General features: G+C 41.8%; 2 protein-coding genes across 11 annotated transcripts in view; both read left to right on the top strand.

Moving 5' to 3' along the window:
• The window catches only part of TRAPPC11 (trafficking protein particle complex subunit 11), a 37,435-nt gene extending 25,982 nt beyond the window's left edge, over positions 1–11,453 (top strand). For 6 of the 9 annotated variants that reach the window (XM_034401379.3, XM_087874718.1, XM_034401380.3 and 3 more), the window contains exons 26-30: positions 3,138–3,249; positions 4,739–4,830; positions 5,884–6,017; positions 6,419–6,586; positions 10,270–11,453. In XM_034401379.3, the coding sequence (XP_034257270.2) occupies positions 3,138–3,249; positions 4,739–4,830; positions 5,884–6,017; positions 6,419–6,586; positions 10,270–10,314 (551 nt within the window). In that variant the 3' untranslated portion in view covers positions 10,315–11,453. The remainder of the gene's footprint in view (positions 1–3,137; positions 3,250–4,738; positions 4,831–5,883; positions 6,018–6,418; positions 6,587–10,269) is intronic. The other 3 variants (XM_087874716.1, XM_087874717.1, XM_087874715.1) reach the window with 1 other exon arrangement.
• Positions 11,454–23,651: 12,198 nt separating this feature from the next.
• The window catches only part of STOX2 (storkhead box 2), a 165,760-nt gene continuing 164,623 nt past the window's right edge, over positions 23,652–24,788 (top strand). Inside the window, exon 1 of one of the 2 annotated variants that reach the window (XM_087874709.1) lies at positions 23,652–24,566. In XM_087874709.1, coding sequence (XP_087730835.1) covers positions 24,146–24,566 — 421 coding nt within the window. In that variant the 5' untranslated portion in view covers positions 23,652–24,145. Of the gene's footprint in view, positions 24,567–24,707; positions 24,770–24,788 lie in introns of those variants that run through there. The other variant, XM_034442803.2, reaches the window with a different exon arrangement.

Raw genomic sequence — 24,788 nt, 5'->3', positions numbered from 1 at the left:
AGAAGAAAGTCCTCACAAACTTTTTCTTAGTTTTCCTTTTTATACTGAGGGCTCAGGTGGGGCAAAGTGAGCTAACTTGGCTAGCTATAGATCAGGGATGTCGAACTCAAGGCCCAAGGGCTGGATGCCACCCACGGGGTGCTTAGTTCTGGCCAATGGGGCCACCCTGGAAACAACGAAGGACTGACCCACAGTGCTTCTGCCAGCGAAAATGGCGTTCCCAAGCTCCATTTTTAGTGGCAGAGGGTTGCAGGAGGCTGTCACAGCTGAAAATGGAGCTTGGGAGGGCTGCGGGTAGCTCTCCCAAGCTTCATTTTTGCTGGCAGAGGGTTGCAGGAGGCCATCGCAGCCAAAAACAGAGCTCAGAGGCCTGTTTTCTCTGGCAGAGCACTCAAGCCACCACAGGCATCCCCAACACGAGTGATGTCAAGCTGGCCATGCCCACCCTGGCCACTCTCACTCCAGCCCCCTAAGGTCAAACACAACCCTGATATGGTCCTCAGTGAAATCAAGTTTGACACCCCTGCTAAAGATATAGTCCTGTCCTTGACCAGTCCAAGTTGTGTCCAAAGTAGGTTAGGTTTCATGGCAGAACCCCTTGTCCAGATTTCCACTCTATTCCTTTTTGATGGGGAGATACAAGCTGAATTAGTTGGCTTTTTTCCAGTATATCTTTGGGAAGTGAGGTGCTGTTTCTCCTTGACAGCAGCCATGCCAATCAAGCAGCTTTAACACTGCCTTTTTAAAGAGCAGAGTGGCACATTCGGCAACATTTTCTTCTACCACATATTTACTTCAAAGTTATGCTCTTTCTCAGCTAATTAAATATTTTGTCATCTTTATTAGTGAATGGATATGCTATAATTTAATGTTCTTCTCACTTCCTCTATCACAGACAGCTTAGATTCAATTACCATATATACTCGAGTATAAGCCGAGTTTTTCAGCACATTTTTTATGCTGAAAAAAGCCCCTCTCGGTTTATACTCGAGTGAGAAAAAAATGCCTTTTTTCCTGCAACCCGTTTTGGCTTCCAGGGGCTGCAGGGAGGCTTGCTAAAGCCAAAATGGGGCGTGGGGGGTGCGCCCCCCCCCATGCCCTGTTTTGGCTCCCAGGGGCTGCAGGGAGGCTTGTTAAGGCCAAAATGGGGCATGAGGGGGGTGCCTAGCAAGACTCCCTGCAACCCCGTGGAAGCAAAAACGGGGGGGGGGCCTCAAGGGAGAAAGAAAGAAAGAAATCCTCACTGTTTAGGGAGATCCCCAGGTTCACTGAGCTTCAGTTGAGAGCTTATTGTAATTGGCTGCTAGCTATCCTTACTTAGGCTAAGCTAATCAATAGTGGAGCTCTAAGAATGCCAGATGAGAAGGAGAAAGGGAGGGAGAAAGAAAGAGAGAGGGTGGGGAGGGAGGGAAGGGTAAACCCTTTTACTCACACTTCATCCTCACTGTTTGGGGATCCCCACATGCACTGAGCTTGAGTTGAGAGCTTATAGTAAGTGCCTGCACTAGCTATCCTTGCTCAGGGTAAACTACAAAACATTTCAAAACGTCTGGCTTTTCTTCCTCCTACCAAAGACCTTCTGGGGTTCTTCACAGAAGGGGAGAAAGGAGAAAGGGAGGGAGAAAGAAAGAAAGAGAGAGAGAGAAGAAGAAACAGACAAAGAAAGAAAGAGGAAAAAAAAGAAAAAGTAAGGGAGAGAGAGAGAATGCAGGCATCTCTTAACAGGGGCTTGAACTTGCCTGAAATTAGATCAAGCCCTACATCACTTAACCCAATGTATAAAGTTATTGTTGATACCATATTGTTTTTGTTGACCCTCTTTTCCACTTACAGAGCTAGTTTACTGTTTTTCTTTGAAATAAATATTCAGAAACATTTAACCTACTGATGCCTTGATTAATGTAATTTTATTGGTATCTATTTTTATTTTGAAATTTACCAGTAGCTACTGCATTTCCCACCCTAGGCTTATACTCGAGTCAATAAGTTTTCCCAGTTTTTTGTGGTAAAATTAGGTGCCTTGGCTTATATTTGGGTGGGCTTATACTCGAGTATATATGGGTAGATGAACTGGAGAGCCTTGGTCTGGACTATTGTAACGCTCTCTACATAGGGCTCCCCTTGAGGAGCACTCGGAGGCTCCAACTGGCGCAGAGTGTGGCCGCGCAGGTGGTGACGGGAGCAACGTGGCGCTCCCATGTAACACCTCTCCTGCGCGACCTGCACTGGCTCCCAGTGGTCTTCCGAGTGCGCTTCAATGTTTTGGTTATCACCTTTAGAGCGCTCCATGGCTTAGGACCTGGTTATTTACGGGGCCGCCTGCTACCACCAATAGCCTCCCACCGCCCAGTACGCTCCCATAGAGAGGGGCTCTTCCAGGTGCCGTCAGCCAAACAATGTTGACTGGCGGCCCCCAGGGGGAGAGCCTTCTCTGTGGGGGCACCTACTATCTGGAACGAGCTCCCCCCGGAGATACGGAGGATCCCGGATCTGCGTACCTTCCGTCGCGCGCTCAAGACTTTCTTATTTCATCAAGCTGGCCTGACCTAAGTCTGTCCCCTTTTTAAATGGAAATTTTAAATTTGGTTTTAAATTATTGGGGTTTTAAATTTGTTCAGCCAAATTATTTAATTCGTTTTAGTTTATTTTAAATTTTGTATCTATATGTTTTATTCTATGGCTGTTCGCTGCCCTGAGTCCTTCGGGAATAGGGCGGTATACAAATTAAATTAAATTAAATTAAATTAAATTAAATTAAATTAAATTAAATTAAATTAAATTAATTAAATTAAATTAAATTAAATTAAATTAAATTAAATTAAATTAAATTAAATTAAATTAAATTAAATTAAATTAATTAAATTATTATTAAATTAAATTAGTAACCTGTGAAGTGATGAAATGACTGTATCATTTGATTCCTTCTATATAGAGTTCCCTCCTTTTTTCCACAAGAGAAAAAACAAAACAAAATGGACTTGTGCTTCTGTCTGCATGTTTTTATTCTCATTATTCTTGCTATATTTGCTTTGTTTGTACATAATATATAATAAATAATGCATGAAATAGACTTTCAGATTTACCTAACATTTACTATTTTTTTCAACTTTTTAGACTTAACCTGACTTTTCTTTTAGTTGTTTTACAGACGGGTGAAAGTGCTAGTGAATGCTTTTGCCTTCGTTGTCCACCAGTTACAACTGGTCAGGGTGGAGTTGCTACCGGATGTTATGTAATCTCCTGGAAAAGGTAGCTGCTATTTATTTACTTTTTCAAGAATACCATTGTATTGTTCTCCTAGTGAATTAACATTCTATTTTAAATGTATTAGCATTACAATTTAAACATTCGTGTATGCCATTTAGGCAAAACAGAGAAAACATCTGGGCACCTGGCCTTTTTTTTAGTCAAGATTATTATTGTTTAAAAAAAGAAGGAACAAACATTTCAAGTTAAATTTCTGCTGCCATTTCCTCCAAAATCTTAAACAAAAAAATATGCAGGTATGTTCAAGGTAGTAAATATGTCTATCACCTGTTATTCAAAGCATACTATCAAGCAGACCAAGGTATTTGTCCCTTCTTTTAAATTAGCCTGAGATTTCCACCTCCCTTGCCAACCTCCCAAACGTAACTTTTTAAACTGGAATGCTACAAAACAAAAAACCAGCACTATTTTTATCTCTAATAATGCCTGTGGGCTCTAACTAAAAGTTATAAGCTTTGTTAGAAAATAAAAACAGATAGGTGGTTGCAGTAAATTATTTCTTGGCACTGGTTATGCTCCAAATAATACCTATTTTGTGAATGAGTAAACCTCTGTGTACCCACTTTGCAGAAGCACCCACTGTATGGTTTCAAAGTGTACCAAGCACTTCCAAAAGATGAGGGCTTTCTCTAACAACGACATTAGGAATAAAGTAAAAACAGTTTCCATAATAGTAATGCTGAAGAATAGAGTTGACACCAAATGTTGCTCAAAACAGAATTTTGACTGATTTCCACAAGTTCATCTTTATGGTCTCTTGATATATATTGATGCTTGAAGGCCACTGATATGCATAGCATGGATTGGGCTGATTTGTTGGCTTTTTCTGACTTTCTAGCTCTCCTGTGAAACTCTCTGTGCCAAACATATGATTGCAGAGCCATGTGACCGTGAATCTTTCTGTCTCAGTATGAATTGACCTGGCTTTCTTCAATATCCCAGATACTTTATTCTATGGACTTTACAGCCTGAAATATTTTGAACCAGACTTAATTCGTATTCTGTGAAAATACCTCATAGGGCTGGTGATAAATGGGCCTGAAGAATCCCAGAAAATATGCAGATAATTTTCTATTAAGAGTTTCATTCACAAAACAAAATATTCTTTAAAGTTTCTGTTCTGTATTTCACCCATATTTAACAATATGCCCTTTCTGTACATTTTACTAAGTTCAAATCAAGAACCGGTGCCTTTAGCCTATCAAGAAACCACCCATTGGAGAAACTGATAAATGAGAGAACCACATTTGTTTTTGTTCCAGTATTCTTTGTGCATTAATCAACTCGCCATTTCTCTGATTACTAGAAATAAATTTATAGAATTCAGTTGTCTGATTGGTTATGTCTTTTTGTGTTACATCCTCACATTTCAAATTTGGATTTGTTATAATTTTCCTGTTTTAAATTGTTTATTTGCTGATACTTTTTTAGTGATTACCATAATTAAAAATAAATTTAATATTTTTTAAAGGAGCTCAGCTGTGGAGAACATACCTGTAGTTAATACTTTGATCACACTGCCGCATGTGATCACTGAAACTATCCCACTCCATGTTAATGCAGGTAATATTAATGAGTTATTGATAACATGACAATTCTCATAGATTGACTTACAGAACTTTCGAAAAATTTATTATAGTTACGGTAAAGTATCTGGGAGAAAATCAAGAAAACTTGGAAACAAATCTTTTTTCAGGATCATTATATAATTTTTGTTTAAGGCTTTGAATTCTCAAAATCAGATTTTTAAAATATAAGAAAAGAGAAACAATTAGCTGTAAGTCACACATTCTCCCTATTTACCTTTGCCTTCCTCAAACTATTAGCTACAGTGTACCCAAACAGAGTATTTACTGGGCATCATTAGAAAAAGACTGTTTTGCAGTTTATTCATTGAATTCCTCTTACAGTCTGTACTATCACTGGTGAGATTACCCATTGAATAAGTTTCTAATTTTGTACTTTAGTTTCTGTCTTTCAGAGAGTAAAAATTTAGTTTATTGGACTGGTCTAAGATAGAATACGTGACTCAAAATTTGCAGCTGGTTTTAATAATACAAACAGAAAGCTCTTGTCACTGCTACTTTACTCTTATCTCCAAAGATAAAGTTGCCTTTGTTTGGCTTGGTTATTCTTTTTGGTGAGCTTTTTTGACATACAGGTTCATATGTTGATATTATGCTTATATTTTAACTATTGCTACTGTTACTATGAGATGGGAAAGGCTTAAAGTATTTGTGGTTTGACAGGTTGTGAATTAAGTCCAGCAGGCAACTGTTTTCAATTGATTTGCTACTGCCTTTTCAGTATACAAAAAGAAAACATTCCATTGGCTAGCTCAGTACCATTGTTTTAATCACTTTCTCATAATGATGATTGACACATGATTAACAGTGGAATTTTCCTCACAGCACTTTTCAGTGCCTGAGTGTTTGAAAAGAGAATTATGTTTTCCTCAGTCTCTCTTCTAAGTCATAACGTTTAAAACTTGTAATCTTCTAGTTTATGAGTATGTAATCTTAAATAGTATTCATATGTTCCTGTGGAGCTAAAACAGAAATAAGAAATCCTGTTTATTGAAACTGATGGAAATTACTGTTGTGCTTTCTTTCCTAGACTTGCCATCATTTGGTCGAGTCAGAGAATCCTTACCTGTAAAATTTCATCTACAGAATAAGACTAATTTAGTGCAAGATGTAGAAATAACAGTGGAACCTAGTGATGCCTTCATGTTTTCTGGTCTTAAGCAGGTATGGATCATGATGCATCCAGATTTTTTAATCTTCATTTAATTCTGTTAATGAACTATAAATCACCTAAGAGAAATTATTCAGCTAACATGCTTGTGTTACAAAAGAAACTTGCCTTCTACTTGCCCTGTTAAATGTAGGGTAGGAAATGAAGTTTTAAACGTAACTTGAATGCAGTAAAAGTGACTTCCACTGATTCAATACTATTTCTGAGTCAAAGTGCTGTAGATGAAATGATATTGAACATGCATCTGATCGAGCCTTTGATATTACAAAGATAATGCTGCAGATTAGTAAAAAGGTTGAGAACTTTAAATTGGAAAAATTTTCGCAAAGTTAAAAAAACTTTTATCAGTTAGTCTACATGTTATCAAGGAACTTACTGTGGGATGTACTTTTAGATAAGACTGAGAATCCTTCCTGGCACTGAACAAGAAATGCTATACAACTTCTATCCTCTTATGGCTGGATATCAGCAGCTGCCATCTCTCAGTATCAATCTGCTACGATTTCCACAGTTTACTAACCAACTGCTTAGGAAATTTATACCAACACACATCTTCGTCAAGGTAACAAATAGTGGTAACAAAGTGACAGTATTTAGCATTGTTTCAACATGTGGTTTGTTCATAAAGATAGTTATTTGAAAATGATTTTCAGTGGAATGCTACAATGGATTTCTGAAATAAGTGCAACTTCTACTGAAAATAATAAAATATAAGAATGGAATCTATAACTCAACCAGCAATTACTCAGACTTTCTTCAACTGTATTTTTTATTTAACACTTCTAGGTTTCTAGGAAAGCATTATGATCAGGGCCGGATTTAGATGAAAAGAGGCCCTAGGCTATTCCACTTATGAGGCCCTTTCACCAGTGGTGGGATTCAATTTTTTTAACAACAGATTCTGTGGGCGTGGCTTAGTTGGGGTGTGGCTTGGCAATCATGTGACTGGGTGGGCGTGGCTAGCTGGTCACGTGACTGTGTAGGCGTGGGTAGCTCGTCATGTGACCGGGTGGGCGTGGCTATGTGCATAGGGACTACTCAGAGGGCTGAAAAAAGTCATTTCTGACTGGGCCTCGCACATTTGACCGGTCCTCACACTTATGACCATCCTCACTTTTATGCCCGTGCAGCTTTCTTAACAACCATGTCACTCATTTCACAACTGCTTCTCTTCACCATGGTGACAAGATAGGGCAAAAACGTAAAATGTGAGGACAGTCGTAAGTTCGAGCACTGGTCAAAAGTGCGAGGACCAGTAAAAAATAACTTTTTCAGCCCTCTGAGTAGTCCATATGCATAAAAGGATACAGCAATAGAGAGGGATGAAGGAAGGGAAGGGAAATTAGAGTAGGAGGGAGGGTAAGAAAGGGAGGAAGAGAGGAGGAGAAGGAGAAAGGAAGAGGAAGTAGGGAGGAGAAGAAGAGAGGGAGGAAGAGAAAGTAAGAAGGAAAGAAAAGAGAGAGGTGGTAGGTTTGAGGAGAAAGATTGCTGTACAATAAAAAAGATGAAAGGGAAGAAAGGCAACCCCAAACAAATATAAAGATATTAAGATAAAGAATGAATTGTTAAACTTTAAAGAATAAAAGAGAACAAATATGAATAAATAACAATAATTAGAAACACACATACAAACATACAATGTATTTTCTTTGAACAGAGTATTTGGCCAGTTCACAAATTTAAAGTGTTTAGTCATTTCAATTAAATTTACAATTTCTATATTTCCTTTTTGCCATATTTATTCCTCATCTATTTTTGTAAAAAATCAATATAACCCTTCATCCTCATCTCTAATCTTAATCAAATTCAATTTTCCCCTTCTATTCTATATTATACCCCTTCCCATTGTCATTTATTTTTATATCCATCCTCACATTGGTTAATTATGTAATATTAGTTGTTTAATATAAATTCAACATTTTAATATAAATCAATTAGTTATATAACTACCTTTTTTGTATATTAATCAATATGAACATGAATATTCCAATTATTTCCATGCAATCCAATTTCTTACAAATCAATTAATTATATTTACCAATAATAATAAACCAAATAATTTCCCCCATATATTCCTCCAAACCACAACTTAACCATTTCTGCTTTCAGAAATATACAATTAATAGTATCTCAATTATTACAATTCCCTAGTTAAATAGAGCTTTTTTTCTTTTGTGTTTTAAAATCCTGAACTCTCCTCTTTTTCCCTAAATTTCCCATTGTTTGCACCTACCTTTTTTGGTGAGGAAAAAGAAAAGAATTCTGCCTGCCTAATTTTCCAACCTTGCAGTAACAGCAAAGCAGTTTCAGTTTCGTTTCTCAGCATAGCTAGGGGGAAAAAAATCAACACTCTTTGCACGGAAGCAGAAGAGCCCTGAGCAAAACCGCTGAGACAAATCAGCTGAGAGCCGGGAGGCCAATTAGCCTATGCTGAAGCTCCATGGGCCAATAAAATTACAAAAAAAACACCGAACCCTTTGTTAAATTGCTGGCTTCCCCACCCCTCGCCCACCACTATTTATTGGCAATAAATAGTGGTGTGGAGGGGCGGGGCAAGCCAGCAATTTAACAAAGGGTTCGGCTGCACCACTGGTTCTAGGTCGGCCCTTTGAAGCCCGGCGGCAAGTATTTGAAGTTTTTTTTTCCTCTAGCCATCGGAGGCAGCAGTAGATTGGGAGTGGGCGGGGTAAGCGAATGGCCGGTGATCCAACAGAGCAGAGAGTGAGGGTGAGTGAAGGCATGGAAGCTGCTTTCTCCATCCTGCTCTCTTGCGTCCGGAGCCGGTGGGGAACCACGTGGCAGCTCACGTGGATCCCAGGCAGCGGAACTCAGGCTAGGGAAGGGGTGGGCAATTGTGGCTCTTTTACAACCTGTGGCCTTCAACTCCCAGAATTCCTGAGACAGAAGCTGTCTCAGGAATTCTGGAAGTTGAAGGCCACAGGTTGTAAAAGAGCCACAATTGCCTACCCCTGGCTACGGTAGGCTGGCGCTGCGCGGGTGGGAGGCGAGGGGCGGGCGAGCCAGCAATTTAACAAAGGGTTCGGCCGAACCCTCTAGAGCCCCCAGAATCCCACCACTGTGTAGGCCCCTCTTGTTCTTGAGGCCCTAGGCTGAAGCCTAATTAGCCTATAGGAAAATCCGGCCCTGATAAACTAGCTATTTGGTAAAATAAACTTTTTCGCTCAAGCTTTTGCCTAAATTCACTGGTCTAAACACTGGAGGAAAATGTCATTCCATGTTCTGTTTTGAAAATGATTAGTTGAAGCAGATTTTTAATCTAGAATAAATCTCATTATGAATGACCAGTCATATATGCAAATAATAGGAATTGGAAATAATGTAATGTCACATTGCAGCAGTAATGGTACTAAGAACTGTGCATGTGATAATTATTTAGCTACCAAGACATTAGTGAAGGGCTCTTTTTTTCTCCCTCCTCCCCATTTTGCGTAGCAGGGATTATCAAAATAAGTAGGAAGAAATCTGTCCAGGCAGAGTAAATGAAATCTTTGGAAAAAAAATGTGATGTGCTTTTTGTGAATTACATTGTAAAACCAACTTAATCCACCCTTTATGGTGACGGGGCTTTGTAGGCTACTTGATCACAGTACAACCAGAAAGGATGGGTATTTCTCAAGAATTCTGACAGTCAGAATGCTTCTTAAATCAGTCATTTACATTTGCTGCTAGCTACGGATGTAAGCCTTCTTTTAACAGAGAAAGAAGCTTATAAGTATATTCCTAAACTGCAGTATCTTCTAGGTTGTACAATCTGTTTTTCCTAAGTTTAAAAAAAATTCAAATGCTTCAAATCTAGACATTTGGTTCTTAAAATCTTCCTTGCGCTGTACAGTATTGTAATTTTTCTGATTATATAGTAAATGTTTTCTGCTGTAATAGTTGTTAGTTTCCAAAAATGGTAGACATAGATCAAGTGAAACAAAAGTAAAACAACTTGCCATTTTCTATGCATTTCTATCAGTAGATAATAATTTCATAATTACTTTGTCATCTTAGTCTAATTAAGAATTATTCAGTATTATCAATCTTAATAGGGTTTGCTTGCTGTTACAGTACTTTCAATGGAACATTAGGGATCACTGCTAAATCTTTAAGTGTCATACTGCAGTATTGATCCTAAAATAATGTGAAATTAATATATTATAGATATTGTGTAACTCTGTAGAACCCTTTGTAACTGTGAGAAAACATATATATGAAATAATGCTGTCTATTTCTCTGAAGCCACAGGGCCGTCAATTGGACGATGCATCTATTGCTGCTGCATAATTGAAGATTTATGCACAAGGGAAACAGTTTTGCACAGAATTTATAGTAGCTTTTATTTCAAACTTTTGCTTGTCTTCAGCTACAAATAAAATTGCTTTATATTTAGATTGGTAAAAAATGTGGAATGAACTAAGTATCTTGTGGACTTGATTATAATAATTAAATATATAAAAAATACTGTGCTATTATTTAAAACAAGGGTTTTCTTTATCATTGACTTTCCTGAAATTAAGTAAATGGAATATTTTGACAACCTGGGTGAAATTACTATAAAAAAAATGTTGGCTAAAAAAACACAAATCGGTCACTTGTTGCAGTTACTGATTTCACTACTATCACAAATACTTTAGCATTGACATTTTTATGCTTACAGAACCTAATTTTATATAATATGAATATCAAATATATTCATATATTTGAAATAACAGTATTTATACACTTTCTTCCTTCATAGTAGGCTCTGGCTTTTCATATGATGAGTTGCTGTGTTTAATCATCAGCATGGTCATTTTCTACATTTGAGAGACCAGTTAATACTTGTTGGCTCTGTGTGAAACTGCTTTTGACACATTTTCTCTTCCATAGTTAGGAAGAGGCAGTGATACTATTTAGTATAAAGAAATTACTCTGTAAAATACTGAGAAGCTTATGGTACTTTAGAAAAAATATAATAAAGCTTGCCATAGGAAGAAACAAACTATATATGTTGCCATTAAATATTGTTACAAAGCCACTTGTATATAAGAAATGCTGATCATCCTTGTGGAACTATCCCATAAAGCCACTGCCAGATTTTTTGGAGTAGGCTGAAGTTGTCAATATTTTTTAAAATAATTTACAGCAAGCGTACTATGGAATGTTTCAAAAAAGTGTACAACCCTGGGCTGCTAAATATGAATTGGAGATCATTTTATGGAAAAGGTTTGTATGCTATAGGAATATTCAACAGCATTCAGTCTTAAAGCTTTTGCCTAATCAGTACTCATTCCTTTATCAGTTTTTTCAAATACCGTATCAGATAAGAGAAATTCATCCTATCAATGTTGATATAAGATGGCTTCTTAATATTCATATTAAATCATGTAAATACCTGTTTTGTGAATGATTTTCTATTGTTTAATAAATTAATTTAAGCTTTAGTTTCTGGTCTCATGACATTTCTCCTTTTCCAAAGTGATACAGTATATCCAAATTGTGTGAACTGGGATAGTTCATAGTTCAGAATAATGAACTTTCTGTGCCACCTTAAATAAATGGATGGTATTTTGGTTCTTTTTCCTTTTTTGTAATATGCAGGTAAGAAATACAGTAAATTCCAGGTCTATGAAGAACTGCTAGGATATTAAATGGAAAACATTTTCATATCCAAAATGCCATCTAAATATTAAGAGTAAGATCCTAAAAATTTAGTTACCACTAAACAGTTACAACTGAGGTCATTGGATGATGCTCTACAATTACATAAATAAGTAAATAAATATCTACCAATACTAACATACAATGATATAATTCATATGAGCAATCATTCTTATGCTAAAGAACATCTTGGATTTTTTGTGGAGTTTGGTGGACTTCATTAAAAAATGCATGCGGACAAAAAGATGGAAATGGTCCATCTTTAATTTTTAAATTTTAAATATGTTTAAATTAATATTTAAATAGCCAAGCAAATACCATACAAGATATTTCCTTCTAGCAGTAATCAGCCAATTGCTTTTAAAAGGTTCAAAAGAAGGGCATCAAAAGCCCATCTTAGAGAAAATAGCACTCTACTGTTGAGGCCCTTAATACCCAGAAGTCCATTTGAAAACTCTTCTAATCCTCCCTGAGAAAAATCATCTTTTTGTTCAAGCCTTGGGCATTATCCATTATTGAAATACAAGCTTCTTACCTTGCCTATGTTTTGCCTCCCTTTTCTTGTCATTTTTTAAAAAATTTGTAAGGTCAAAAGGTCTGTTTGTAATATTTGCTCTGTTCTATACTAGGACATCAGTGGCATGTCAGATTAACATTAAAGAAGAAAACAAAAGTATTGAAGAATTTACTAGTACAAAGGAAGGGGGAAAAAAAATCTGAAAATGAACAAGAATAAGCAATGATATTTTTTAAGTTAAAAATGTGTCATTAATTTTCAAACAGTTGATGAGATTTCGTTAGGCGTAGTAGAACAGTGATTTTCAGAAATTTTATTAGGTATGAGCAAACTTGTGATACTTTGTTTAAAAATATATGCCTACAGTTTTTAAAAGGCTATTGAGAAAGTGAATTAAGATCCGCTTGATTTTTCCATTTTATTTGTGTTGTGCCACTTTTTTTCTCTATCTTCTCAGAGTGATGGCAGGATGTTATAGGATGTGTCGAGACCTGAGACACTAGTACAATCGAGCTGTCTATCTTCAGTGAAAGGCTATAATCTAAACAGAAATGCAATTAGGGTACCTAGCTCTAGCCTTTTGCATTCCATTTTTTTAAAAAACTATTTTAAATATAACATTCTTTTGAAATGCTGCTTTTTAACTTTTCTTTACATCTTTAGTTTATGCTAAGTATTTCATTCAAAATTATTTTCCTAATAGATTTATTTGAAAAATATTTTTGTACTATCTGCGTCATCTATATTTAATTTACATCTAAAGTACATCTATATTTTTAAATGTAATTGGGATCAGCAAAAGGTTATTTTCCCAAAAAGATTTTTATGTTTCTCAAGTCTTAAAGTTCTTATTAGACCTCTTATACTATAATATAATACCTGATTCTTAATGTTTTATAGTATTCAGACAAATCATAACCATCACATCACTTAACCTAAGGTAAAATAGGCAATTTAGTGCTCTCCAGATGACCTAAATTATAGTTCCTTGCTCTTGGTCATATTGGCTGGTCTAATGCAAGTTGAAAATATGTAACCAATCACATGGTTGTCTACTCTTTCCAATATATCTTAGGAACATTAATTGTACAGCAATGCGTATTGCAGTTCGGCATTAAAAAACCACAGGTTTGTCATTCCTGATCGTATTCTTCAATTCCAAATTCCTTTAAGCATATGTCTAGAAATAGATGACATGTAAGACAGGTAAGCATTCATTGCTCTGTTCTCTCCACTCTTTATTTTTTCCACTTAGTTTGCAAAAGATTAAATCTTACTGTCAACGATGCGTTGCGGGTCCGTGTTAGCAAGGCGAAAGGAGCACACGGAGCCTAAGCTGATGCAACTTCTTTATTCACTATGCCTTCATACGCCGCACGGCAAAGCTGCAGGTATACGAATACACATAAAGTCGGCGTTGGGAGCGGCTGCCTCCCAACGCCTTTTAAATAGCGCGCCGGCATGGTAGTTAAGACCATCGCCCTTCCGGGCTTCCTGCGCATGCGCCGCCGGCTGCCGTCCCATTACAGCAGGAAGGTAAACAATACTCCCTCTCCCCGGCCGCCACCGTGACCGACCGCCTCAAATAACACCCCACCACCGTGTAACAGCGTAGATAGCTTCCGACGCCCAAACCCCCCCCTTGACGCCCACGTCAGCTGGAGCGGTTGAGCCCGTGATCGTAGCGTGAGTCCATGGCCGTAGCAGCGGGGCGAGATGTCGAGTGGATCGCGACAGGCGGCTCCCCCTACCAGGGGCCCTCCTGGAAGACACAAAGGAACATGTTAACCACGCTTCAAGGCTCTAATTCCGCGCCCCGAGGCCCTGGCTTATGGGGATACCGTCTATGGAACCGATTGATCAGGCGGTTGGCCTCTACGTCGGTAGCGGCTACCCATGACGCTTCCTCGAAAGGATATCCTTTCCATTTAATTAAATATTTGAGTTTTCCCCTACTAAGTTTTGCATCTAGGATTTGTTCCACTTCATACCTACAGGTTCCCGGACTACCTCTACGGGCTTCAACAGACTGCTGTGGAATACAGGGTGGACTTTGCCGAGTAACGGCGGCAACTTGAGTTCCACTGTAACCGGATTAATGATCTTTATAACAGGGAATGGGCCTAGATACTTGGGACTTAATTTACGGCTCGGTGTTCGTAGTTTCAGGTATTTGGTGGAAAGGTATACCCTATCTCCAACCTCAAAGGGTTTATGATCTGCCCTCCATTTGTCAGCTTGGCATTTCTGCATAAGGGCTGCTTTCTCCAAGGCCTTTTTTATATGAGGCCAACCCCTCCCAACATGGCTGGCCCAGGTACCAGGAGCCGACTGGTCCTGGGATGGCACATCGAGTTCAGGGATAGCGGAAAACTCCTTTCCAGAGACTGCATGAAACGGAGTAACCCCTGTGCTCCCATGGACTGTATTATTGTAAGCAACTTCGGCGAAGGGGAGTAGCTCCGACCAGTCTGTCTGTTGATATGAGACATAACATCGTAGGTATCGCTCTATCATAGCATTCGCTCGTTCCGCCGCCCCATTAGTACTCGGGTGGAACCCAGAACTCAACCCTTGTGACGAACCGATCATGGTAATGAAGGTGCGCCAGAACCTCGAGGTGAACTGAACACCTCTGTCCGAGATGATACGCCGAGGTGCCCCATGTAATCGGTAAACGTGTACAAGGAACAGTTTGGAGAGTTTACGGGCAGAAGGTAACCCACGACATGGTATGAAGTGGGCCTGCTTCGAGAAAAGGTCTATTACAGTCCATATAACGTTATATCCATTACTTAGTGGGAGATCCACTATGAAGTCCATAGCAACCTCCTCCCATGGTCGGTTGGGGTCTGCTACGGACTGTAGCAGGCCAAGAGGCTTTCCAGGCCGGGGTTTCGCACTTGCACATACTTTACAACTTTTTACGTAGTCCTCGATCTCTTTTCTCATACGGGGCCACCAGAATTGACGTCGTACCAGATGTAATGTTTTGATGAATCCGAAATGGCCAGCAGTTTTCACGTCATGACATCGGTGTAGTACATTCAACCGCAGAGCCAGGGGAACGTATATTTTATCTCCCACACAGGCAAGACCGTTCCTGTATGTTAACGCTTGCTTATGTTCTGCCAGCCAGGTGTCAGTTGCTAGGGCATCCTTTAGTTCTTTCTCCCACTGGAGTGGCACAGTATGGGACGTCCGACCTACCTGTTGGACCCCAGGCATTAATGCTTGTACGACTTGTTCCCTCTTACTCTTGTATTGAGGGAGATGCGATAAAGCATCAGCCAAGAAGTTCCTACCCCCCGGGACGTATTTGAGGTCAAAGTCAAAGCGTTGGAAGTATTGAGCCCACCTCACTTGCTTGGGTGATAGGCGTCTTGGGGTTTGTAGTGCCTCAAGGTTTTTATGGTCTGTCCATACCTCAAACCTTCTCCCACTACCCTCCAATAGATGCCTCCAGGTGAGTAAAGCCCACCGAACAGCAAAGGCCTCTTTTTCCCAAATAGCCCAACGCCTCTCCGTTGGGGTCAATTTACGGGACGTGTATGCGCAAGGAACTAACCCGGTTGTCGTAGTTCTTTGCATAAGAACCGCCCCCACAGCCACATCGCTTGCATCAGCCTGCACCATGAATGGCAAGGAGGGATCTGGATGCCTCAGGACTGGAGCTTGTGAGAACAGGGTTTTCAAACCATCGAACGATTGCTGACATTTTGCGGACCAGGCTATCACTTGACCTGGTCTCACTTTCTGGCCTGTGTCCTTTGTGCGGAGCAGGTTCGTTAACGGAAGAGCTATTTGAGCAAACGCTGGTATAAACTGGCGATAAAAGTTCGCAAAACCGAGAAAGCTTTGTAATTGTTTTCGTGTTCTCGGTGCTTGCCAGTCCAGCACCGCCTGCACCTTCTTGGGATCCATTTCGACTCCATCGCCCGAAATTCGATATCCTAAATAATCCAGCCTTGTGCGGTGGAATTCGCATTTCGACAGTTTGACGAACAGTTTCGCTTGTAACAATTTTTTAAGCACCTGTCGTACCAATACTATATGTTCCTTCATGGTTTTGGTGTAGATTAAAATGTCGTCCAGATATACGAGAACACCTCGATAAAGGAATTCATGCAGGACCTCGTTTATTACCTGCATGAAGACAGCTGGTGCCCCCTGTAAACCAAAGGGCATTACCCGGAATTTATAACTGCCCAGGGGACAGTTAAATGTGGTCTTCCATTCATCACCAGGTCTAATCCGGACCCGATAGTACGCCTCACGCAGATCTAGTTTTGTAAACACTTTACCGGTTGACAGTGTAGCCAAGAGGTCTTTCATGAGAGGCAGGGGATATAGATGTTCAACACAAACAGCATTTAGACCCCGGAAGTCCACACACAACCATAGCCCGCCGTCCTTCTTTTCCCGGAACAAGACGGGCGCTGCCATGTGGGACCTGCTGGGCTGTATGAAGCCTCTGGCCAGATTCTTGTCAATGTACCGCCTTAATTCCTCTAACTCTGGTTTTGTCATAGCGTACATGCGGGGTTTTGGCAAACGGACACCTGGTTTCAGTTCGATGGCACAGTCTGTCGGCCTATGAGGGGGTAATATCTCGCATTCCTGTTCGTCAAAAACCGCCGACAGATCATTATATTCCACAGGGTACCCACCCGTCGGCTGTTGGTGTACAGCATTCCCATCATCCTCCGCCCTCCCGCTGGATTCCTCCGGGACTGGATCAGGGCCAAGCCCCAGTCGTAATTTCCGGTAACCGTCCTCCCACCAAATAGTCGGTCTCCACTTGTCTAACCATGCTAGACCAAGGATAAGGAGCTCTACCATAGTATCAACAACCACAAAGCGGATTTTTTCCCAATGGTCTCCCACCTCCAGCCGGACCAGCTCAGTTACCCGGGTTGCTGGCCTACCCCCCAATAACGACCTATCCATTTGTTCAAAACGTATGGGGGCCTTTAAGGGGACCATTCGTAAACCCAGCTCCACAGCTATAGATTCCTGTAGGAGACAGCGGGTACACCCGGAATCAATAAGGGCATTTTGTTCCACCCTTCCCGCTGTACGTAAGTGTTTTAAGACCACAGGTATCACAAAAGGTCGTATTGGGTCACTCACCATGGGGTCTCCAGCTGCATCGTCGTCACTGCTGTCCGAGGCCAAAGGGGTACTGCCCTGGAGTGGAAGGGATCTTGATTCTGACGCCGGTCCACAGGTAGACACCGACGTCAGTGTAGGCGTAGCCCCTTTGGACCAGTCCGATGACGACCTAACTCATTCTCGACCTTTCCCTGCAGATGATGGTGGTTTGGAGGTGGCCGATACAGGAGGGATAGGACAATCAGCTGCACGATGACCCAGTTGATTGCACCTGAAACACCGGATTGCACCCCTCCCAACAGGGAGGAAAGAGCGAGGAGGGGAAGAGCCTACGCCCCGGGTCCCCACAGGCCTATCACTACCACGCCGTGTGGCGGTGGGAAAACTAGCCACCCCCCGGGATCTAAACTCCCGTAACCCTACGTCAAGGTCCACCGCAGCCTTAAACCACTCCGTTAATTTCGGTGGTAGCCCTCTATAGACACATGCCTGTCTCAACTCCCGATCTAGCCCCAGGCGGAATTGATGGATGAGTAACCGTTCAGGCCATGCCCGTAAGCGACCTGCCACAGCTCGGAACTCTTTGACATATTGTCTAGCAGGCCGACCCCCCTGTTTCAACGCCACCAACTCGCCTTCTAACAATTGGGTGCGTGACTGGTCCTCAAAGCGGCAATGCAACGCCTCTAAAAAGAGGCCCACATCAGCTAATTCCTTGGCATGGTCGCTATGTAAATCGGCAACCCAGTCTGCCGCCTCGCCCGACAGAACAGTGGTGATGGCTACCACCATAGACCATTGCGATGGGAAAAGATGACCATACAAGTCCATATAATTGAGTATCTGACTCAAAAATAATGATACTCTATCTGGACTGCCGTCGAAGGTGGCTTGTAGGGGAGGAGGGCCCCACAGCTGCTGCTGGGGGTGCCATGGGCCAGGACCCCAGCCGGGGCCCGGGACCATTGGTCTAACGGTTTGAGCGTCCCTGGCGCCACTCCTGCGGTGGCTGCCTCTCTGCTGACGACTGTGTCCTTGCGGCCCCTGCTGGTCGTAGCGTGAGCCCCTTGCCCTGTCTCCATCCCCTTCGGGAGCCCGTACATGACCTGTATGGGACACGGTCTGGGTAGAACTAGACGCTCCTTTGTCACGATACTCGAGCCGTGGTGTCTCCTCCCCGATACGTAATTTCGGGCTTGCCAGACGGAAACGTGGCTCCGAGGCGCTATGAGGCGCTCTTTGTCCCTGCCAGGGATGTGCCTCCGGTATCCATGGTTGCCAAGAGGGGGCGTCCCGGAAGCTGGCCTCACCAAACTTCTCCCTTAAAACGTCCAGCGTGGACGCCCCCAGTCCGGTCGAGTAGCTCATGTCATATTCATCGTCTTCTGTCCACCTCCGTTCCCTCCACCCTTGGAACGACGCGCTGCCCAGGTCAGGAGGGGATGACGACCACTGGCCTAACGAATCCCTCTCACCTCGCAGAATGCCCTCGTCCACAGGGAGGTCAACAGCGCCCGCCCGGGGCGTAATCTCCTTCGGGCGTACGACGGTCAATTCCAGCTCTTCAGACGCCGGAGTCTCCGACAGGCCCTCCATGTCCACATCCAACTCCTCCTCGGTCGCCGGGGACTCAGCTGCTGCACCCTCCGCCATGCCGCTGAGCACCGCCGAAAGCGAGGAGGTAGAACGCCGACTTTTCTGTCAACGATGCGTTGCGGGTCCGTGTTAGCAAGGCGAAAGGAGCACACGGAGCCTAAGCTGATGCAACTTCTTTATTCACTATGCCTTCACACGCCGCACGGCAAAGCTGCAGGTATACGAATACACATAAAGTCGGCATTGGGAGCGGCTGCCTCCCAACGCCTTTTAAATAGCGCGCCGGCATGGTAGTTAAGACCATCGCCCTTCCGGGCTTCCTGCGCATGCGCCGCCGGCTGCCGTCCCATTACAGCAGGAAGGTAAACAATACTCCCTCTCCCCGGCCGCCACCGTGACCGACCGCCTCAAATAACACCCCACCACCGTGTAACAGCGTAGATAGCTTCCGACGCCCAACACCCCCCCTTGACGCCCACGTCAGCTGGAGCGGTTGAGCCCGTGATCGTAGCGTGAGTCCATGGCCGTAGCAGCGGGGCGAGATGTCGAGTGGATCGCGACACTTACGTTTTTTGCCCAGCAAGAATATGGTTAGCATAAGCCTCATAGATTAGAGAAACATTAAGTATTTTTAATCTCTTCATTTTAAATTTGCATCTATTTTAATTACTATTGTAAGAATGAAGAAGTTGTATAGGAAGATTTTGTCAGTATTTGCTTTTTTGCTTTGTTTGGAAGAGATGAGTAACATATGTGGGGGTGAGACATTTTGGCTGACGTTATAATGCTAATGTTTCTGCATTCTGGAGAGCCACCCAGTATATTAAAAACTCACATTGGAATAGCTTCAGTCAAGGCTCAAGCATGATGCCAACTAATTATCCTTGTAAATGTACAAATGAGCAATCTAATGTTCATATGAGTCAACAATAATCTAAATCAGTGTTTCTTAAACTTTTTACTCTTAGGACATCTTCCCACTTTTTAACACTTTACGAAGCAGCTTTTGTTGTATTGGTTTTATTTATAAATATTTACCATATTAAAAATTAAAATCACATTTGTACAATATTTATTGAATGACATAAAATTAACAATACTAAACCCATTAGATACTAGCATTGTTACTGAAAATGATAATTTAAACAAAACATAATGAGAAGAGTGAAATAATTTTAAATTTTTGCAAATATCTTCAGTATCTGGCAAATATTTTGGCTCTGTGGACCCGAGTCTTGGGGGACCCCCAGGGTTTCTTGCATCCCACTTAAGAAACACTGATCTAAATAAAGGAAAATTTAGAAATGAAGAAAATGAAGGCAGAACAGGAAGAAATGGATGGAACTAATGGAGAGAACCAACCTAGAAATAAGGAGAAATTTCCTAACAGAACAAAATGAAGTAATGATGAATATCACTTGATTTAACAATAAATCTTGCTGAGTATGATGATAGTCACACTCTTGTGAGATTGTGGCCATATAAATACAATAAATAAATAAGTGACATGATTTAGTGTTAGTTAACAAAAAGATCTGAAATTAGGTAGTATCCTCAAAGTATGTCAACTTGTCCTCAGGGATAAGAAATACTATCCTCAGCAAAAAAAAAATCTTGAATTTTTAAAAAATTACCACAATTACCTTTGAATGTTTATTCAAGTGTTCTTGCCACCTAATTTCTTTAATTAATTTAGTCTAGTTTCAACAAAAAAAAATATAAAAATGTAGGCATTGTATGGGAAAGATGAGAAAATACAAAGATGAGATACCAAGACCTGCAGGATCTCTTGACATGAAGGATGGGGCATGGATAGATTTAACAGTCCATGAACCTGGATGGGAAAACATTACAACTTTATTTTCACCAATATCCAACTAAACTGTAACATTTTTATTTAATAATTTCATTTTCTTACTCAAGCTAAACAAGATCACTGAAATATCTTTTTAAAATTAATTTTAACTGGCCTATCTTTTGAAGACAATCACTACTTCACTTAACCTCAAACACTTGAGCCATCAAAAATATTGGAGGAAAGAGACCATGTAATTCTGGAATTGTTGACTGTAACACTAGTTGAATATATATATACAAGAGAATGATTGTCTCAGAAAAATAAGAATGAAAGATTCTCCATTGGGTGTCTTAAGTTTTTTTTCTCGGACAATATAGCATTTTTTCACTCTTCAGCATACTACTATCATACTGTTGCCTGCATCCCACCAAGTAGGAGGTGTATTCAGTGTACTCACCCATACTGAGAACACATAGAGGAAACATAAAAAGCCAGGTCATAAAGGAATCAATAGAGTTAAAGATGGCAAGAATAATAAACAGACTTTTTTTATTATTGGCTAATGGGTAAAAAGTAACAATGTTAAGACAATTCCTATTTCAGTTCTTCAACAAAACATAGTCCTCACTTAATGGCCCATTGCTAAGTGATGTGTTTATTAAGTGAAAAGCATGACTGTCATACTTTCATCAATTCTGGTGCAGTCGTTATGCATGACATATGACTGCAGCTTGTAAATTATTGCAAGGTGTGCTGTGTAAGGGTCAGGTTTGAAGCTGGAGATTGATTGAAACTTTGTCAGGAATACATTGAATAAACTCCAAAACCAGACAAATTGCATCTGACTACATGCTATTTAGAATTGCAAAGACTAGGTGGCATACAAATGTGAGTAAACAAGAGTCTTTGAGACTCTTTGAGACTGGGCCGAAATTATTTAATGACCTTTTAAACTTTTTTTTTTAAATTTGTATGCTCTGTTTTATCTCGGTGTTCACCGCCCTGAGTCCTGCTGGAGAAGGGCAGTATAAAAATCAAATCAAATCAAATCAAATCAAATAAATAAATAAATAAATTCTGGGACTTGAAGAGTGCAAGATTATTGGAACAGATCAAATGTCTGTTACTGCCAAAGGAGAAAAAAATAGCATCCAAGCTACCACAGACCAATAACTTTTATGTAGATACTAGGAAGAGTATATCATAAAAAGATAAGTTATAAGTCTTAGGAAAGTAAAGGTAAATGTTTCCCTGTCAGTCATGTCAAACTCCAGGGCAGAGTGCTCATCTGTTTCTTGGCTGAGGGAGCCAGGGGTACCTGAAGACAATTTTTGTGGTCATGTGCCCAGCATAGCTATATGCTAAAGGCATTATCTTCCCACTGAAGTGGTACCTATTAATCTACCGGCATTTCCATGTTTTCGAATTGCTAGGTGGGTATAAGTCTTAGAAAAACAGTGTTTAATTCCCAGAAATCAGAATGGATTTGTAAAGTTAGACTCAGATTTACTCTTATGTTTTGATAACTTCCGTAATTGATTTTAGGAATGCAGTAGGTATATGTTGGCTTTACCAAAGCATTTGACAAAGTAAACTAGTTTAGTGTTGGCTGGACAGCATGAAATTAGCTGCATAGCTAGCTTGAACATTATGCTCAAAGAGTGCTCATGAATGGTTTCTCATCAAATTGGAGAGAAGTAAATCTGATTTCTCCATATTCATGACATTGATGAAACAATTAAAAAGGAATTCTTACTGGATTTGCAGATAAAACAAAATGAACTGAGGTACCTAATAACATAAAGTAACAAAATGCAAAATAAGTTTGATAGGCTAGAGCAGGGGTGCCAAACTCGCGGCCCGTGGGCTGGATGTATCACGTGCTGGCCACCCGACCCCCATTTTAGTGAAAGGGAAAAGAGTCAAGATATGTCACGTGATGACAACATGATGATGTGACATTGACAGCCCTGGGCTAGAGAAATGGGCTAAAATATGAAAGGCAAATGTTAACACAAGAAACAAAAACAAATGCACAAGTATATGCACCCCAGTTTGACAGGTATCAAACTGGCAGCCCACAGGCCAGATGCGTCATGTGCAGGCCATGCCCACCCCACCTCAGTGAAGGGTCACAAAATGTCACAAATTTCACGTAACAGCAATGTGATGCCGGGAGTTTGACACCTGTGGCATAGAGAATATCTGATTTGGAAATGCTGTTTGTAAATAAGTTGGAATAATTAATTGCAAACTATTTGTAATCACCAAAGCATTTAGGCTCTTTTCATAGATATTACTGCCCTATATCACGTTCCCCATGTTATATTCCTATTTTTATTTTTCAAACCCCGATATAGGCTTACTTTTTTCTGGTTTAAATTCTCCTTACTGGTTGTGCCAACTTGTCAAGATGTTTCCTAACTCACGTATCTAAGTTCTCTGAAATGTGAAAAATTACATCTTCTAACCTCTCACCAAGGTCACCAAGGAGCCAACAATGGAACTTGGTGATAGAACTGACATTTTCTGCAGCTTATCATAGAACCATTGTTGCAAAATGTAGGTTATAGAAAGATACATTCTAACTGAATGTAAGGGGAAAAAAGTTCTCACAGTTAAGAATAAGAATCAATTACTCAGAAAGATCCACTTGTTTGGTTATGCTCAGGTAGAGGATAGAGCCAAATGCTTTAATAATAGAAATAAAATAAATAAATAAATAAATAATTTGGAGTTCTACAGAGCAGAGTGTTGCACCTGATGCTGTAAATGAACTTTTCCAGTCTGGCTTCTAAAAATTAACTTATGGGGGTCTAAATATTCTTTTTGCTAGAATTTAGCTCCTTGATAGGCTAACAGGAAGTGGACATTATATTTATACCTTGTTTTTAATGAAGTGGAAATGGTCAGAGATACTTTTCAAGTCAGGGTCTTTACACAATGGCTCATGATCAGCATTTTTAATTAGGCTCCAATGTTTGTTAAGCTAGTTCACTTAATTCCGGGAGAAAAGTTGGCCGTACTGCGAAACTCTTTAAGGAAAGCTTTTAATTAAGGGTTTACGTCATAACATTGAGCGCGTCACGTTAAAAGGCAGCAAAGAAACTCGCGGAAGGCGAGTAGCGCGCCGGACCGGCCAGGCATGCTCCGAGGGCCGCCGAGGAGGAGGCGGAGGCGGAGGCGGAGGCGGAGTCGCAGAGAGCCCCCTGGCCCGGAGGCGGGCGGGCGCCGCACGTGTGGCTGGGAGAAGGCGGGCCGGGCGGGGAGGCGCTGTACCTGCGGCCGGCCCGGCGGGGGAGGTTCTGGCTGAGCTGGAAGTCGCGCCCGACCGGCAGAGCGGCTGCAGCGGGCTCTGTCCCGGGCTCATGGCTGTCCCAAGTTGGCGGCGGCTGCTTGCCTTTGCTGAGGCGCTGAGCGGCTCCCTTTAAATCTCCTCCGGGGCCGACATGCCGCGCAGGCTGGATAAATTTTTGCAAATTGCCCCGCATTCCTTGGCGATCGTGCTGAGCCCCTGCGGCGGGGATGAAGCCGCGCCGCCCGAACAAGCAGCAGCCCGAGCGCAGAGAGAAGGCGACGCCGGCGGGGAAGCGGGACAGGGAAGCCGAGCGGAAGGCGAGCCCGCGGCGGACAGCGAGCTGGGGCGGCACCACATCGGCTACGAGATCTTCGCCGACTTCAAGCAGGGCAACATGCAGCACTTCTGGAACAAGAAGGTGACGGCGGCCGTGGCCGAGACCTTCTTCCTGGGCTGGATCGACGAGCAGGTGCTGCTGATCCAGGGCAAGGAGGAGCACCTGGAGGCGCTGCGCGAGGGTTGGATGCGCAGGGCTCTCAAGCCCCCCGCCGGCTTCCAGATCAAGTGCCTGGGTAAGAGCGCGCCGAGTCGGAGGCGGCGCCGGGACAAGCCGGGGCAGGACAGGGGGAGCAGCTGCGTCCCCGTGGAGAGGCGGGGGCCGGCGCCACGCGCTTCCCTGCGCCGGGGGCGCTAACGTTTCCCGCTGCCGTTGGAGGCAACCGCCGCGCTCCTTCCTGGCCGGTTGGAAGGCAGGGAGGCGCTCGGGCTCGGCCTGGTGAGCAAACCCCGAGCCG

The sequence above is a fragment of the Pantherophis guttatus genome, chromosome 8 (genome assembly GCF_059756535.1).
Source record: "Pantherophis guttatus breed Tessera chromosome 8, ASM5975653v1, whole genome shotgun sequence".
NCBI classification, from domain to species: Eukaryota; Metazoa; Chordata; class Lepidosauria; order Squamata; family Colubridae; genus Pantherophis; species Pantherophis guttatus.
The sequence above is the reverse complement of the archived record's forward strand: the minus strand, read 5'-3'. Positions and strand labels throughout refer to the sequence as shown.